Source organism: Sturnira hondurensis, unplaced genomic scaffold (genome assembly GCF_014824575.4).
Source record: "Sturnira hondurensis isolate 20B ecotype Veracruz unplaced genomic scaffold, ASM1482457v3 Scaffold0014854, whole genome shotgun sequence".
Taxonomy (NCBI): domain Eukaryota; kingdom Metazoa; phylum Chordata; class Mammalia; order Chiroptera; family Phyllostomidae; genus Sturnira; species Sturnira hondurensis.
Genome location: NW_028087485.1, coordinates 11,178,073 through 11,189,915, shown reverse-complemented (window position 1 = coordinate 11,189,915; position 11,843 = coordinate 11,178,073). Strand labels below are relative to the sequence as shown.

The following is an 11,843-nucleotide window of genomic DNA, read 5'->3' as shown; positions in this document are numbered from 1 at the left end:
GAGTTGGTCACATACACATACATCCCTTTTTCTTCTTGGCACAGCAGCAGCCAAGCCCAAGAACCACCTAATTCCAGGCACCAGAGACCCTAGACCAGGCGGTGTGGGGGGGGGGGAGGGGGCAGAAACCCCTTAACCCAGGAGACTGAATCCCAGAGGCTCTTCTCTGCCCCCATATGCCAGGCCACCCGGATTCTGGTTTCCCTGTCACCCAATCTGGTCAGCCCCCTCCATCTGGCCCCTGGAATCAGGTTTCTAAGGCCCCACAGCAGCTCAGAGACAGCCTGCAAGACTGGAAGGAGCAGAGACTTGCCTCCTCCCTACCCAGAGCCCCCTCATAGGGCTAGAGATGCACATTCCTCCGGCTGCTTAAACCCCCTTATCTGCCCCCCTGCCCATCCGCTTGAGTGCTGACAGAGGCCCAGACCCCTTGTTTGGACGGTGATAACCTCCTAGGAAGGCCCTCCCCCACGTGTAAGGACTGGGAATGGGCTTGGTGTTAAGAGGTCCTCTCCTAGCAAGGCACTTTGGCCTGGGGATAGCAGCATCCCACATTACCTCACCCTCCCCCAGGCCTGGGGCCACCCTCAGTGCTGCCGCAGTGCCACCTGGTGGTCCCTAGGGGAATGCCACCCCAGCAGGGAAAGAAGCCACACAGGAGTTGCAAAACACACACACACAAACACACACAAAATTGAACAAAAAACGCTACACTTTATTTCACTGTTTGTCCAAAATGTAAAAAGTGTTTAAAATGTTTAGTCCTGAGCTTTAGATGCTGACCTCCAACCTCAAAGACAAGTGCGGAGAGGGGGTCAGGACAGTTCAGAGTTCCTCCCACTCCTGGAGAATGGGAAGCCTCCAGTGTGGTATAGAATTAGAAGAACACCATCGTGCTGTGAAGAATGGGACCCCCTTTCTCCTAGCACCAGCCCAAGACCTCCTGCCCCACCCTTCCTCTTCAATGAAGAAGACACTTAAAATTCTTGATACTTGCACAGCAACATGGTGCATGGCATGCATGGCAGGCAGCCAAATGACCTGAGGAGAGCAAAGAAGGGATCAGCATGCAGGCCCTCACCGGCTCCTCCTGCTCTCCCAGACCCTACTGGGCACCCTTTCCTCCCACTCACCAAGGAGGGCTAGGGTCTGCCCCTCTGCTTCTTGGCAGGAAGGATGGGGCACAACTCGGCTTCTTCCTCCTCACTCCCCTCTTCTTCACTCTCTTCTTCCTCAGAAACATCACTGCTTACAGTAACTGAGGTACACACAAATAGTAAAGGGAGGGGGAGAAGGTTAAAGCCAGGCCCCTTTTATACCACATGTCATTTATTCATCCACTGTACTACTAGGCTTGCCCTGACCTCCCAGAGCTTATGGTCTAGATGGGAAGACCCTCAGATACTAAACTGGGTAACAAAGAGCCAAAGGATTACACATCCCTGGGGCTGTAGAAGCTAGGACAGCATAGGTAAGACATAAAGGGAGGAAGCATAAGTAAGACAGAAAGGGGAGGGCACATCATGTAGAACCTGTATGGCAGCTACAATGGGCTATAAGGCTGGGATGGGGAGTGTGGAATCAGGGGAGACCTGATGGAGAGTTCACTAGGGGCAAGGGAGAGGACTCTCACCAATCTGGTGGCGCCCAGTGATCCGCACAGGACCAGAACCTGACTTCAGGCGGAAGGTTACAGGAGGCTGGAGCTGGAAGTCATCCAAACTGAGCTGGGAGGAAAACAGGGATGAAGGCCTGGCCCACCTCTGCTTTCCCCCACCCTCCAAGGTATGGCCAGGGAACTCACCATGGGTTGGCAGGACAACTTGAGGTTGGCCACAGGGACTGCAATCTCTTGGCGGTCATGGCTCCGGGCCACAACTTCTACCACATTACACTCATCTTTGGCCCCCTCAGTGAGGCAGAGCTAGGAAAGGGTACACAAGGCCTTGGGTACCTACCGCAAGGGGTCGCCCCAAGCAAGTGTTGACACCACTGTGGAGGTACCTACCCTAGAATTTCTGGAACCTCAGGGGTCCCTGGATTACCTGGCAAAGGGAGCGGGCCATTGGGAGGTTGGGCAGAAGAGATGACTCCCAGTGAAAGGGACGTTGGGGATGGAGTACAGGTAAGAGACTCATCAGTTGCCAGCTCAGGTTCAGCTATTCACCATTACCCCTCTTCCCAACCCCTCACCATGGTCAAAGCCAGCACGTGCTCTGCATCATCCTCTTCTGCTACCTTGAAGGTGAAAGAGCGGGTATGACCGGAGAGCTCGCATCCTGGAAGAAATAATCGTGAGTGTACCTAGGTATGAGCATGTATGTATGGGGGAGACAGAGGGCGTTTCATCAAACCTCCACCACGTGTAGCCAACGACTGACCAGCATCTATACGCCCACTTCTTTAGAAACGGAGGCGCTCAGCCCTAGGCCACGCCCCATACAACTGGGCCAGGGTCTCACCACTTCCGCTCCAGCTGCGGCGCGCCAGCCCTCCCCCCTCCAACTTGGCCCACGTTGCGCACCCATCAGCATTCCTGTTGCTCAGGCCTTCCTCTTACCACCCCAGGACTACCCTCACCCACTCCTTTCTCAATACCGAAGAAAAAACTGTCCATAGTGACCGGAGCCGGGGCCCGGAGCCCACAGACACCGCCGGCCCGAGTTCGGCTCTCCTGACTCAAAAACGATAAAGCAGCAGCGGTGCCGGCGGCCATGATGCAAGGGCCGCTGGGGAGCCCCGCCCCCGACGGGTACAAAGCAGGGAACTCCGCAGGTTCCGGCCCCGCCCATTAAAGGGAACGCTCGCTATGCAGTTGCTGCGGACCCCAGGCTTTTCCGCCCAGCTTTGCCTTGGCGCGCTAGGCCTCTGCTCAGACCTGTGGGTCGAAGCCACAGAGGAAGTTAACAGGAGAGGCATGAATTTAGGATTAATGTTCCTATCCTTGCTCATTACAATGACCAAGGCTTTCTGAGGGCGGCTTCTGCCTCCATTTTCTCTAGTTTATCACATCTAGTGTTTCTCCGTCTCCCAACCCAGGGTAAACTCGTCAAAGGGTACCTAAATATAAAAATGTAAACCTTCCTAATTCGCCCAGCAGTTTCAGGGCAGTATTTCTTTCTTGTAAATGCACTCAGATTTGCCCTTGCTTCTAGGGAGCCAGGGAGCCTTAAGTGAGACTTCCAGCTCCAGGTATCTTGTACTCAAAACACTCCATCCTCTCCTAGATATGCTTCCTGCTGCCGACCTCCCAACTGTCCAAACATCCAACCCGCCTATCCCTCAATGAACTTTCAGATGCTGTCTGGATGCTGGCGCTTGCCAGCAGAGTACTCCAGCTCCACACAGACGCAAGCTCTCCAACTTCCCAATCAGCCCAGGAACTTCCACCATGGCCGCTTCTAGTCTCATAATTTGGGCTACTTTCCACACTTCTCACTGTTTGATTAAAGGATCGGGCAAATCATGTTCCTTACCAGGTTTGGAACACGCTCACTCAAGGGTGTCCTTGAGTGAGGACCTCACTCAAGCAAGTTGCCCCAATTCACACCAAAGTTATAATTGGCAAAAGGGTGGCTAGGCCAAGAACCTACTTTTATCTTTTGCCTTGCCTTGTTGAGGAAAACCTTTTTGGAAAGGTTTACCAAAGGAAAACTAAAAGGAAGTCTTTTATTGGAGATGGGAGTGAGAGAGGACTACCTTCAAGAGACGGTTCCTAAACTTGGAACAGCTGTGGAAAGGGGTACTCGCTTGTAGGTGAGGCTGGATGAAGGGCAGGAAGAAAGGTAGGAGGCAGAAACAAGACGTAGGTTTACACAGTACACCACCACACACATTCAATTCAAGTTTTATTTTGCGTCTTTCTTGCATGATCTTCAGTTTTACAGTTCATTTTCTACAGAAACTGAGCTGTGATCTAAACAATCAAGGAAATATCATTCCAACCTTAATAAATATTCATAACGATAGAAGATAGCATAGCACTTTACAATCCTAGAGTGATGTATGCATAGGTCTGGACATCTGCCCACAGCTTCTGTGACCAGAAGACCAGCCAAAGTTAGAAGCCAAGAAAAAGCCACAAGCAAACGCTAAAAATCTTGATTTCCATAGGAGGTTGACCCTGAAATCCTCCAGATAAAATGCCATAATTGTCCACTAGTACAGAAAATGTATTTAAAGAGAAAATCAAGTGACATAAAGCCATCTGGACCAGTATCTGACATACTCCTTTCACATCTCGGCCCTTGAAAATGCAAACCTGGTTCCAGCTTTCCAACACACTATATCCTATCAGTTAAAGGTTTCTACCCTGAAAATGAGGCCTCCTTCTTTCTCTTCCTTCATCTCACCCATTCGGTGCACACTCATGGGCCTCAGGTGAGTCACTAATGGTCACACTCCAGGCACCACTCTTGAAGACTCTCTAAGTCCACCTTGATAGAATTCTATGAAGGAAAATGTTTCACATATACTCTCCTTGCCCTTTCCCTCTCAGCGCAAAACTAAACAGCTGATACAAAAATGCAGGGAAGCTGATAATAAAATACTGTTGCAAACCTATGGAGAAGTCAGCCAGCCATGATGAAAAAAAATAAATTCTGCAGAGATTACCTGCTAGCTTTATGCTCAAAACTCTTAAAAACAACAAATCTAAATAAAAATACATGAAGCTTTCAGAATCTATGGTTAAAAGAAAAAAACATTAAGTCATCATTGGTTAAAGTATACTCATTTCTTTCTCTTTTAAAAATCCAATACAAACATGCAAGAATTAGACTCTTGATTTAATAAAACCAGTAGTAATAGGTCTTAAAATTAAGGGACAATTGCTCTGGGGGCAAAAGGGACCAACCAGTCCCTGAACCCTACACTTGACATGTCAACCTAACATTTCACATGCTGACCTACAATGAGGTTAATTTCTAGAAGTGACTGCACTTGCAACAGACAGACCCCGATGAAGTTAGGCTCTTGTACCCAATGCGGCTGTGGCCTAGCCCTAGGTGGCAGGCACTTTAAAAATAAAAGCTAAAAAAAAAAAAGGGAGGGGTATAAAGAAAAAGCCACCTTCCACTAATTTACATTGTTCAAAGTGCCATCCTAAATCACACCTTTTCATTTTTAGAATGAAAAAAATTACAAGAACAGTGAACACAAAGGTAGGCAGATCACAGCTAGTTTATATACAAAAAATTTACAAGTTTGTCATTTTTAGGCTTTTGCCACAAACAAGTGCACATTCGTCATTACGAAGCACAACATGCCTGAACCAATCATCACTACAGGTGACAACTGGCCAAGACTTTACAAAAAGCAGAGGAACTGCCCAAAATTGAAATCACTTATTATCCAGCTTAAACCATACCACAACCATCCCACTTGGAATTTCCACCCTGAAGCCTCTGAAACCCACTATATCTTTTTCTTCTCTGCCATGTCCCCAAAGAATGAAACATTTCATTCGGTAAGCCGAGGATGACAAATGATTTTTGATTACTTAGGTGGGAAATGCAACCACACTGGATGCAGAAAACAGTGCTGACTACATTTATTTAAGACCCCCTCCCCATAAAAGCCCACGTATGAGGTCTTGACACCTAACACAAGACCCAAAAAGGAGGCCGACATCTCTGTTTCTTAAGAGGATTTGCAGCAATACTATCTTCTTCCAACCAGTGAGTAGTCTCAAAAGTACGATGAGTGAAATTTTACAGTCTTCTTTGTTTCCAATCCCAATTGGCTGATCTGCTCACCACTCCAGAGGCTAAACTGTAGGAAGACCCCAACCACCACCCACCAGGCGAAGTTAAGAGATTTTTGGACACTTCACAGCGCCGATAAACGTCACAGGCTCCGACCAAGTATAACCACGTCCTTTGGAAATCCTTCCATTTTTGCAATTTCAAAACATCCTAACTTGCTGTAAAATTCCAGAATTCTTTTATCATCTGGTCTCACCTCACAGAAAGCCCCCCGGGAGCCTAGAAAGAAAACAAATAATCAAAATATGTGCTAATTAGTAAAATTATGGATGTGAATTGAGACTAATCTTTAATAGATCTAAAATGGTATAATTGGAGCTTCTCTATACCAGCCCCTAAATTTCATGCCACAAATTTAAAATTTGCATTAATTTTCAATGAATATTAATATTGACATTAAATACTGCAGTGATAACTATCTTAAATGATGGACATGTTAACTAGTATGAATGTGATTATTATTTCACAATATATTTCAAATCATCAAATTTTACACCTAAAATATATGCAATTGTTAACTGTCAAATATGCCTCATTAAAAATAAATTCAACTACCAGAGTGAAAAAGGTAAAGGGATTAAAGCACAAACAAACAAACAAACAAACAAAAGCCAACCATGAATTAAACTCTTCCCCAGAAAGAAAACTTTCGGGGAAACAGTTGTAAGAAACCTCAAAGCACAAGATACCTGTTTAATGTTTTAATGTAGAGTACCACTGAAGGACTCACAGGGCAGAACCTGTTCCAGCATGTGTCATAAGCCAATAAGCAGAATGTGTTGTATTTTCTAACACACTCCATATACCCACCTGGGTGCTTCAGTTCCAAGCACAACACAAAGAATCGCGCTTTCCTCAGAGTTGATTAGATTACTCCACCAAGAGATACCACTGACTCAAATGATACAAAAATGCAACAAGTGCTTTCTCAGTATCAACCACCCTGTAATGAGGGCTCAGAAAACTGCCCCTTTCTGTACTGCGCAAAGGCTAAACAGTTTTTTACATTTTTAAAAGGCTGTTTAAAAACAGTATGTGGCCCTTAAAGCCTAGAATACTTACTATCTGGCCCTTCACCAAAAAAAATCTTCAAATGTAAAGACACATAAATTTGAAGGCTGAGTTTACATAAACTCAAAAAAACTGGCACTCTGCATTCTTAAATGAAATTTCTCAGCGAGGTTCATTTAATTTTCAACTATCATTTGAGTCTCCTGGCATATATTTATTATATAACCTCATGTGTTCACTTCTCATTTAATTCAGGTGCAAAGTAAATATTCATAGCATAAAAGAGTAGCATTTTTCAATGATTAATACACATGCAATTCTTGCACAACTAATAATGCAGAAATCAAATCATCAACAGTGGGGAAGGGAATGTAAATTCACTATAACTCACTTCTTTTTAATCTAAAATACAGTCCTGTCTCCATCTGACCCAAACACCAGCAACTCCACATACACACTCACCGTTGGCTTTCAGTGAAGACAGGAGGCAGGCCATCATGCTTTTGGCCACACTTGGGTCAGTCACTTTTTTGTGAATATCCATCTTTATCAGAGAAGGGAAGTTGGCAAGGAAAGTTTCTGGCAAAACTTCCTGTTCTTCATGGAAACTCAACATTATTTTCTAAAAATTAAAATTTTCTAAAAATTAGAATCTCTCTTGATTTTCAAGAGAGATTTGCTCTAAAAAACCCCAACTACAGAACTCAGCAGCAGGAAGGGAAGTGACAGTCAATAGCTCTTCCAATCGTAACACCACATGCAGAACCAGCCTTAGTTGTAGCTGAAGCATTTTCACTTTTAAAGACTTTCTCTAAATATAATACGATATATCCTGGATTGGATCCTGGGACAGAAAAAGGACTCTGGTGAAAAAACTGGTGAGTAAATAGTGAAATTTAAAGTACAAAAGTTGGTTTGTAGATTGTAGACTTGGACGATTGTAGAAAATGGGTGAGAGATATACAGGAGGCTCTGTATTATCTCCACGACTTCTTAAATTTGAAATCTTTCAAAATAAATTTTTTAAGTTTATATGGCTTGTACAAAAATTGTGAATGTATGCACTTAACACTGCTGAATTGTACACTTAAAAATGGTCAGAATGGTAACTTTTATGTGATGTGTATTTTACCACTTTTTAAAAAAGGTTATTAGACACACTGGTCATTCTTTGTATGTTCTTGTGTTAAGAACCGCAGCTGTCAGACAGAAAACGGCAACACGTCAGCAGCTCAGTTGTCAGTGTGCTGCCGTCAATGTCAAGATGCCCCAAGTGGAGGCTGCTCCAGACCAGCCTCTGATGACTTGGCCATCCAGCTAGGGCAGCAGGTAAAAACTGAGAAACTACAGAGAGAACGCTGAGTACACTGGTGTGGGGAAGAGAAGTAGAGAATTTCAGAAACGGAAAAGGAGCAAAGTGAATACTAGTAAGTATCTAAAGGTAAAAGTATTTATTGAACATAAAAATTATCCTTAAGGAACTATTTTATTTTTTACAGATTTTATTTATTTACTTTTAGAGACATGGGAAGGAGAAAGAGGGAGAGAAACATCAGTGTGTGGTTTGCCTCTCACATGCCCCCTATTGGGGACCTGGCCTGCAACCCAGGGATGTGCCCTAAACCGGGAAATGAACCAGCAATCCTTTGGTTTGTAGGCCTGTGCTCAATTCACTGAGCTATGCCAGCTAGGGCAAGAGCAAGCTATTTTTAAAATGCATATACTGATGTATAAACCAAAACAATCACTACTTGATCAATGTCAGGCACTTTTTTTAAGAGCAAATACTCAAAAGAATTTGGGACACCCAAGTGCTCCAATCAGAAAACACACTCTCAGAGAAGCTCACCTCTATTGTTGTTTAATTACAATGAGAAAAGCACTACTGAGAAAGCTAAGTTAGCCTCCAGACAACCAAGCAAAGAGATTTTATTTACCTACACTTGCCCCGAGTACCCAGAGAAGAGACCATTAATATCCTTAAGTTTGGTGCTTTAAAACAGAGAGAAAAAAGGTGCTGCTTCTTCTTTTTTTTAAATAAAGGTTCTTTAATCACCTGCATTATGTTTTTTACTTGAGGAAATAGTACAATGCTTCCAAATGAAAAAATGTCATAGCACTGAAGGAACAGTGGAAAATAGCATGCTAAGAATAAGCGCTAGCCCTGGCTGGTGTAGCTCAGTGGATTGAGCGTGGGCTGCAAACCAAAGGGTCGCTAATTCGATTCCCAGTCAGGGCACATGCCTGGGTTGCAGGCCAGGTCCCCAGTGGCAACCAGACATTGATGTTTCTCTTTCTCCCTTCCTTCCCTCTTTCTAAAAATAAGTAAATAAAATTTAAAAAAAAAACAACAACAATAAAAAACAAGCCCTAATTCTCTTCTGTTAGAAATTTAGAAAGCACCCTGGCTGGTGTAGCTCAGTGGATTGGGCGTGGGCCTGCGAACCAGAGTATCACGGTTTAATTCCTAGTCAGGGCATATGCCTGGGTTGCAGGCCAGTTCCAGGTAGGGGACTCACGAGAGGCAACCATACATTGACATTTCTCTCCTTCTCTCCTTCCCTTCCTCTCTAAAGATAAAGAAATTTAAAAAAAAAAGAAATTTAGAAAGCAATGAGATTTTAAGATGTATCTTCTTGGAGAATACAGCTCTTGGAGGGGGGGGCAGGGAAAGGTGGGGAGGAAGGGAGGGGAAGTATCTGCTTTTTATTTTAGTAAGTACTTAAGATTACTATAGTATAATGCTAAACCTGTGCATTACCTCCGCCTCAGACAGTTCTTTGTCACCATTTGGCTTCGTGTACTTCTCTTGCATGAAGGGAATCCAGGAAATTTTACATTTTTTAATGAAGGGGGTCACATCTACAGTGCCTAATGCATAACCACATATGCCGTCTTCATCTTCTAGGACAAAGCAGTAATCCAGGCTGAGGGAAAGCAGCCCTCCTACTAGCCTGCTCAAAAGAAAAGAGTCCAGAGTGAGTTTGTAAGTCACTAACACAAGATTCACACCTCAGTGATGTTAAGGCCCAAAACACTTGAATGACAACCTGTGGAAACTACACTCAGTGTACAAAGAAACTGGAAATACACACATATTAATGTCTGGGTTTTATTAAAACTAAAGCAGGATTTCTAAAAAAACTGTATTGCCAGTCACCACCTCCCCTCAACCTGGTAAACCTGGCTTTGAAATAGCTCCTTCCCAAGTCCAACAAATCCAAATACTTCATCACATACTTGTCTCCAATAAGGTCAGGCTGACTTTGAAAAGGTAAACCCACTCCATCGTCATACATTTCTCTGCAAATCTTGTACACGGAAGCCTGAAAATATAATCTAGTTAAGCAACACATCAAGAAAAATGGCAAGAGAACTTAACAATGTGACTCATAAATCACACTGGACTTCTAGGACAAAATGTCTGGCCTGTCATAATTACCACCTTTGTTTAATTAAGACTTACTCATTGAGTCATAGTTGTAACACTAATAGAAAGCAGAATGGTTAGTTACAGGAACTTGAGTAGTGGATTCAAAATCCAGCAAACTATGAGATTGTCTCAATTTTCTGAAACATGTTTTAAAGATGTTACTGTCTTTGAACAGGTCTGCTTTTTTCTGTGGCTGACTGTCAATAGCCTATAGGCACTCCCCAGTGGAAAATTAAAGAATACTAATACATCGAAAAAAAGCAGCCAAGGACAACATATCATTTAGACACACTGAATGTTTAGTGATTCCAACTCTGAATATATTTCATCTGATTTTTTTAAAAGGATGAATTAACGCACAAGATGTTAAGGTCCTTCCTTAAATATCACCCCCCGCCACGATCAATGTTAACTCCGTCTAAAGTTCATGTTTAAGAGAACTGATTAACCAGGAAATCCAAAGGAAAGTAGTAATAACTTAGGTAGTAGTAATAACCTAGTAGTACTAATAATCCAAAGGAAAATAATAACCATATACCAGGTTGGTAGGTAGACAATTACCTCATCTTTAGGAAAATATGGCCTGATAGTATAAACTTTGGAGGTAGGTGTCAGTGGGGGTGGTTGAAAAAATAGATCATTTGCCCCATCAATTGGCAGCAAACGCTGTGGGAAGGAAAAAAAAGGAAATGAATTAGTGTTGGGAAAATATCCATTTCTTCACGTGGGTGTGCACTGCAGATTACCAACTTAATATTAACTGGCTACTGCAGGCAGACCTAAAGAAGAGGGGTGTACTATGCTTTACTAATATAAACACTTCTTTGCTGAGGTAGGGGGAATGCTTCTGAATAGAAATCACCCAAACTGAGTTACATAGTTTTAGTGGCATAATATGGACTTAAATTTACAGTAAAACAAAAAACAAAAAACAAAAACAAAAAAAAAAAACAAAAACAAAAAAACCCCCGCAACTTCAATCATGACTTTTTTCTTTCTTTCTTTCTTTCTTTCTTTTTTTTTTTTTTTTTTAGAAAAACCAATCTCATATAGACCATCTTTCTACTAAAAGATGGCAAACAATGTCAGGAGGAGAGGTTTGGTCTGAAGAGGGTTATCTGTCCAGGAGACGCTTTATCCCCAAAGCAATGCGCTTCAGTTTGCTGTGCGCAGCAGAGCACCTGTTGGGGGGAGAAAAGTAGAGCACCTGAAAAGTCCATGAACAAATCCCAATACCAAAAAATGCGTCACATTTTGTTCACATTTCCATTAACAGACTGTTCTTTCAAGTGTAAGTTTTATTTATAAAATAATTGCGAAAGAATCCAGAAGCCCTTTCACCATTCATTTGCTAATTATTCATCCTTTTTGCTCATGGAGTTTCCATTGGCAGACAAGCATGCGCGCATTGTGCATTGCGGGCGCAGATTAAAATGCTGTGCGACCTGCAAAGAAACAATGTGAAGTGTATACCTAGAGCCGCTGCGCTTCGCAGGCGCGGGGGGAATTGGCAGCATCTCCTTCAGAAATTACTGTGAAAGAGGAGGAAAATTTGATTTAAAATCCAGCTATGTAACTAAATTGAATTTGGGACTAGAAAGCCTTCGGCAGACCAATCCTTCCAGCCATCTGAT

The 11,843-nt window shown here is 43.3% G+C and overlaps 2 protein-coding genes across 2 annotated transcripts in view; both read right to left on the bottom strand.

The window, feature by feature from the left end:
- Positions 1-694: 694 nt before the first annotated feature.
- On the bottom strand, positions 695-2,747 carry NPM3 (nucleophosmin/nucleoplasmin 3). Its single transcript, XM_037064098.1, has 6 exons — positions 2,599-2,747; positions 2,194-2,279; positions 1,805-1,924; positions 1,634-1,727; positions 1,134-1,258; positions 695-1,041 (listed from the first exon to the last, which is right to left on the bottom strand). Exons 1-5 carry the CDS (start codon positions 2,714-2,716, stop codon positions 1,143-1,145), a joined length of 534 nt encoding a protein of 177 aa, XP_036919993.1. The 5' UTR covers positions 2,717-2,747; the 3' UTR covers positions 695-1,041; positions 1,134-1,142.
- A 1,086-nt stretch (positions 2,748-3,833) lies between these two features.
- The window catches only part of OGA (O-GlcNAcase), a 31,279-nt gene continuing 23,269 nt past the window's right edge, over positions 3,834-11,843 (bottom strand). The window contains exons 12-16 of the mRNA XM_037064097.1: positions 10,771-10,875; positions 10,017-10,102; positions 9,538-9,730; positions 7,239-7,398; positions 3,834-5,984 (exon numbers count right to left, since the gene is read on the bottom strand). Coding sequence (XP_036919992.1) covers positions 5,848-5,984; positions 7,239-7,398; positions 9,538-9,730; positions 10,017-10,102; positions 10,771-10,875 — 681 coding nt within the window. The 3' untranslated portion in view covers positions 3,834-5,847. The remainder of the gene's footprint in view (positions 5,985-7,238; positions 7,399-9,537; positions 9,731-10,016; positions 10,103-10,770; positions 10,876-11,843) is intronic.

Coding starts and splice junctions, on each gene's coding strand:
- NPM3 (XM_037064098.1), bottom strand. CDS start 2,716: ATGGCCGCCGGCACCGCTGCTGCTTTATCGTTTTTGAGTCAGGAGAGC. Junction 1,925..2,193: donor ACGTGCTGGCTTTGACCATG/GTGAGGGGTTGG, acceptor ACCCTTTCCTAG/CTCTGCCTCACTGAGGGGGC. Junction 1,728..1,804: donor AGTTGTCCTGCCAACCCATG/GTGAGTTCCCTG, acceptor TTTTCCTCCCAG/CTCAGTTTGGATGACTTCCA.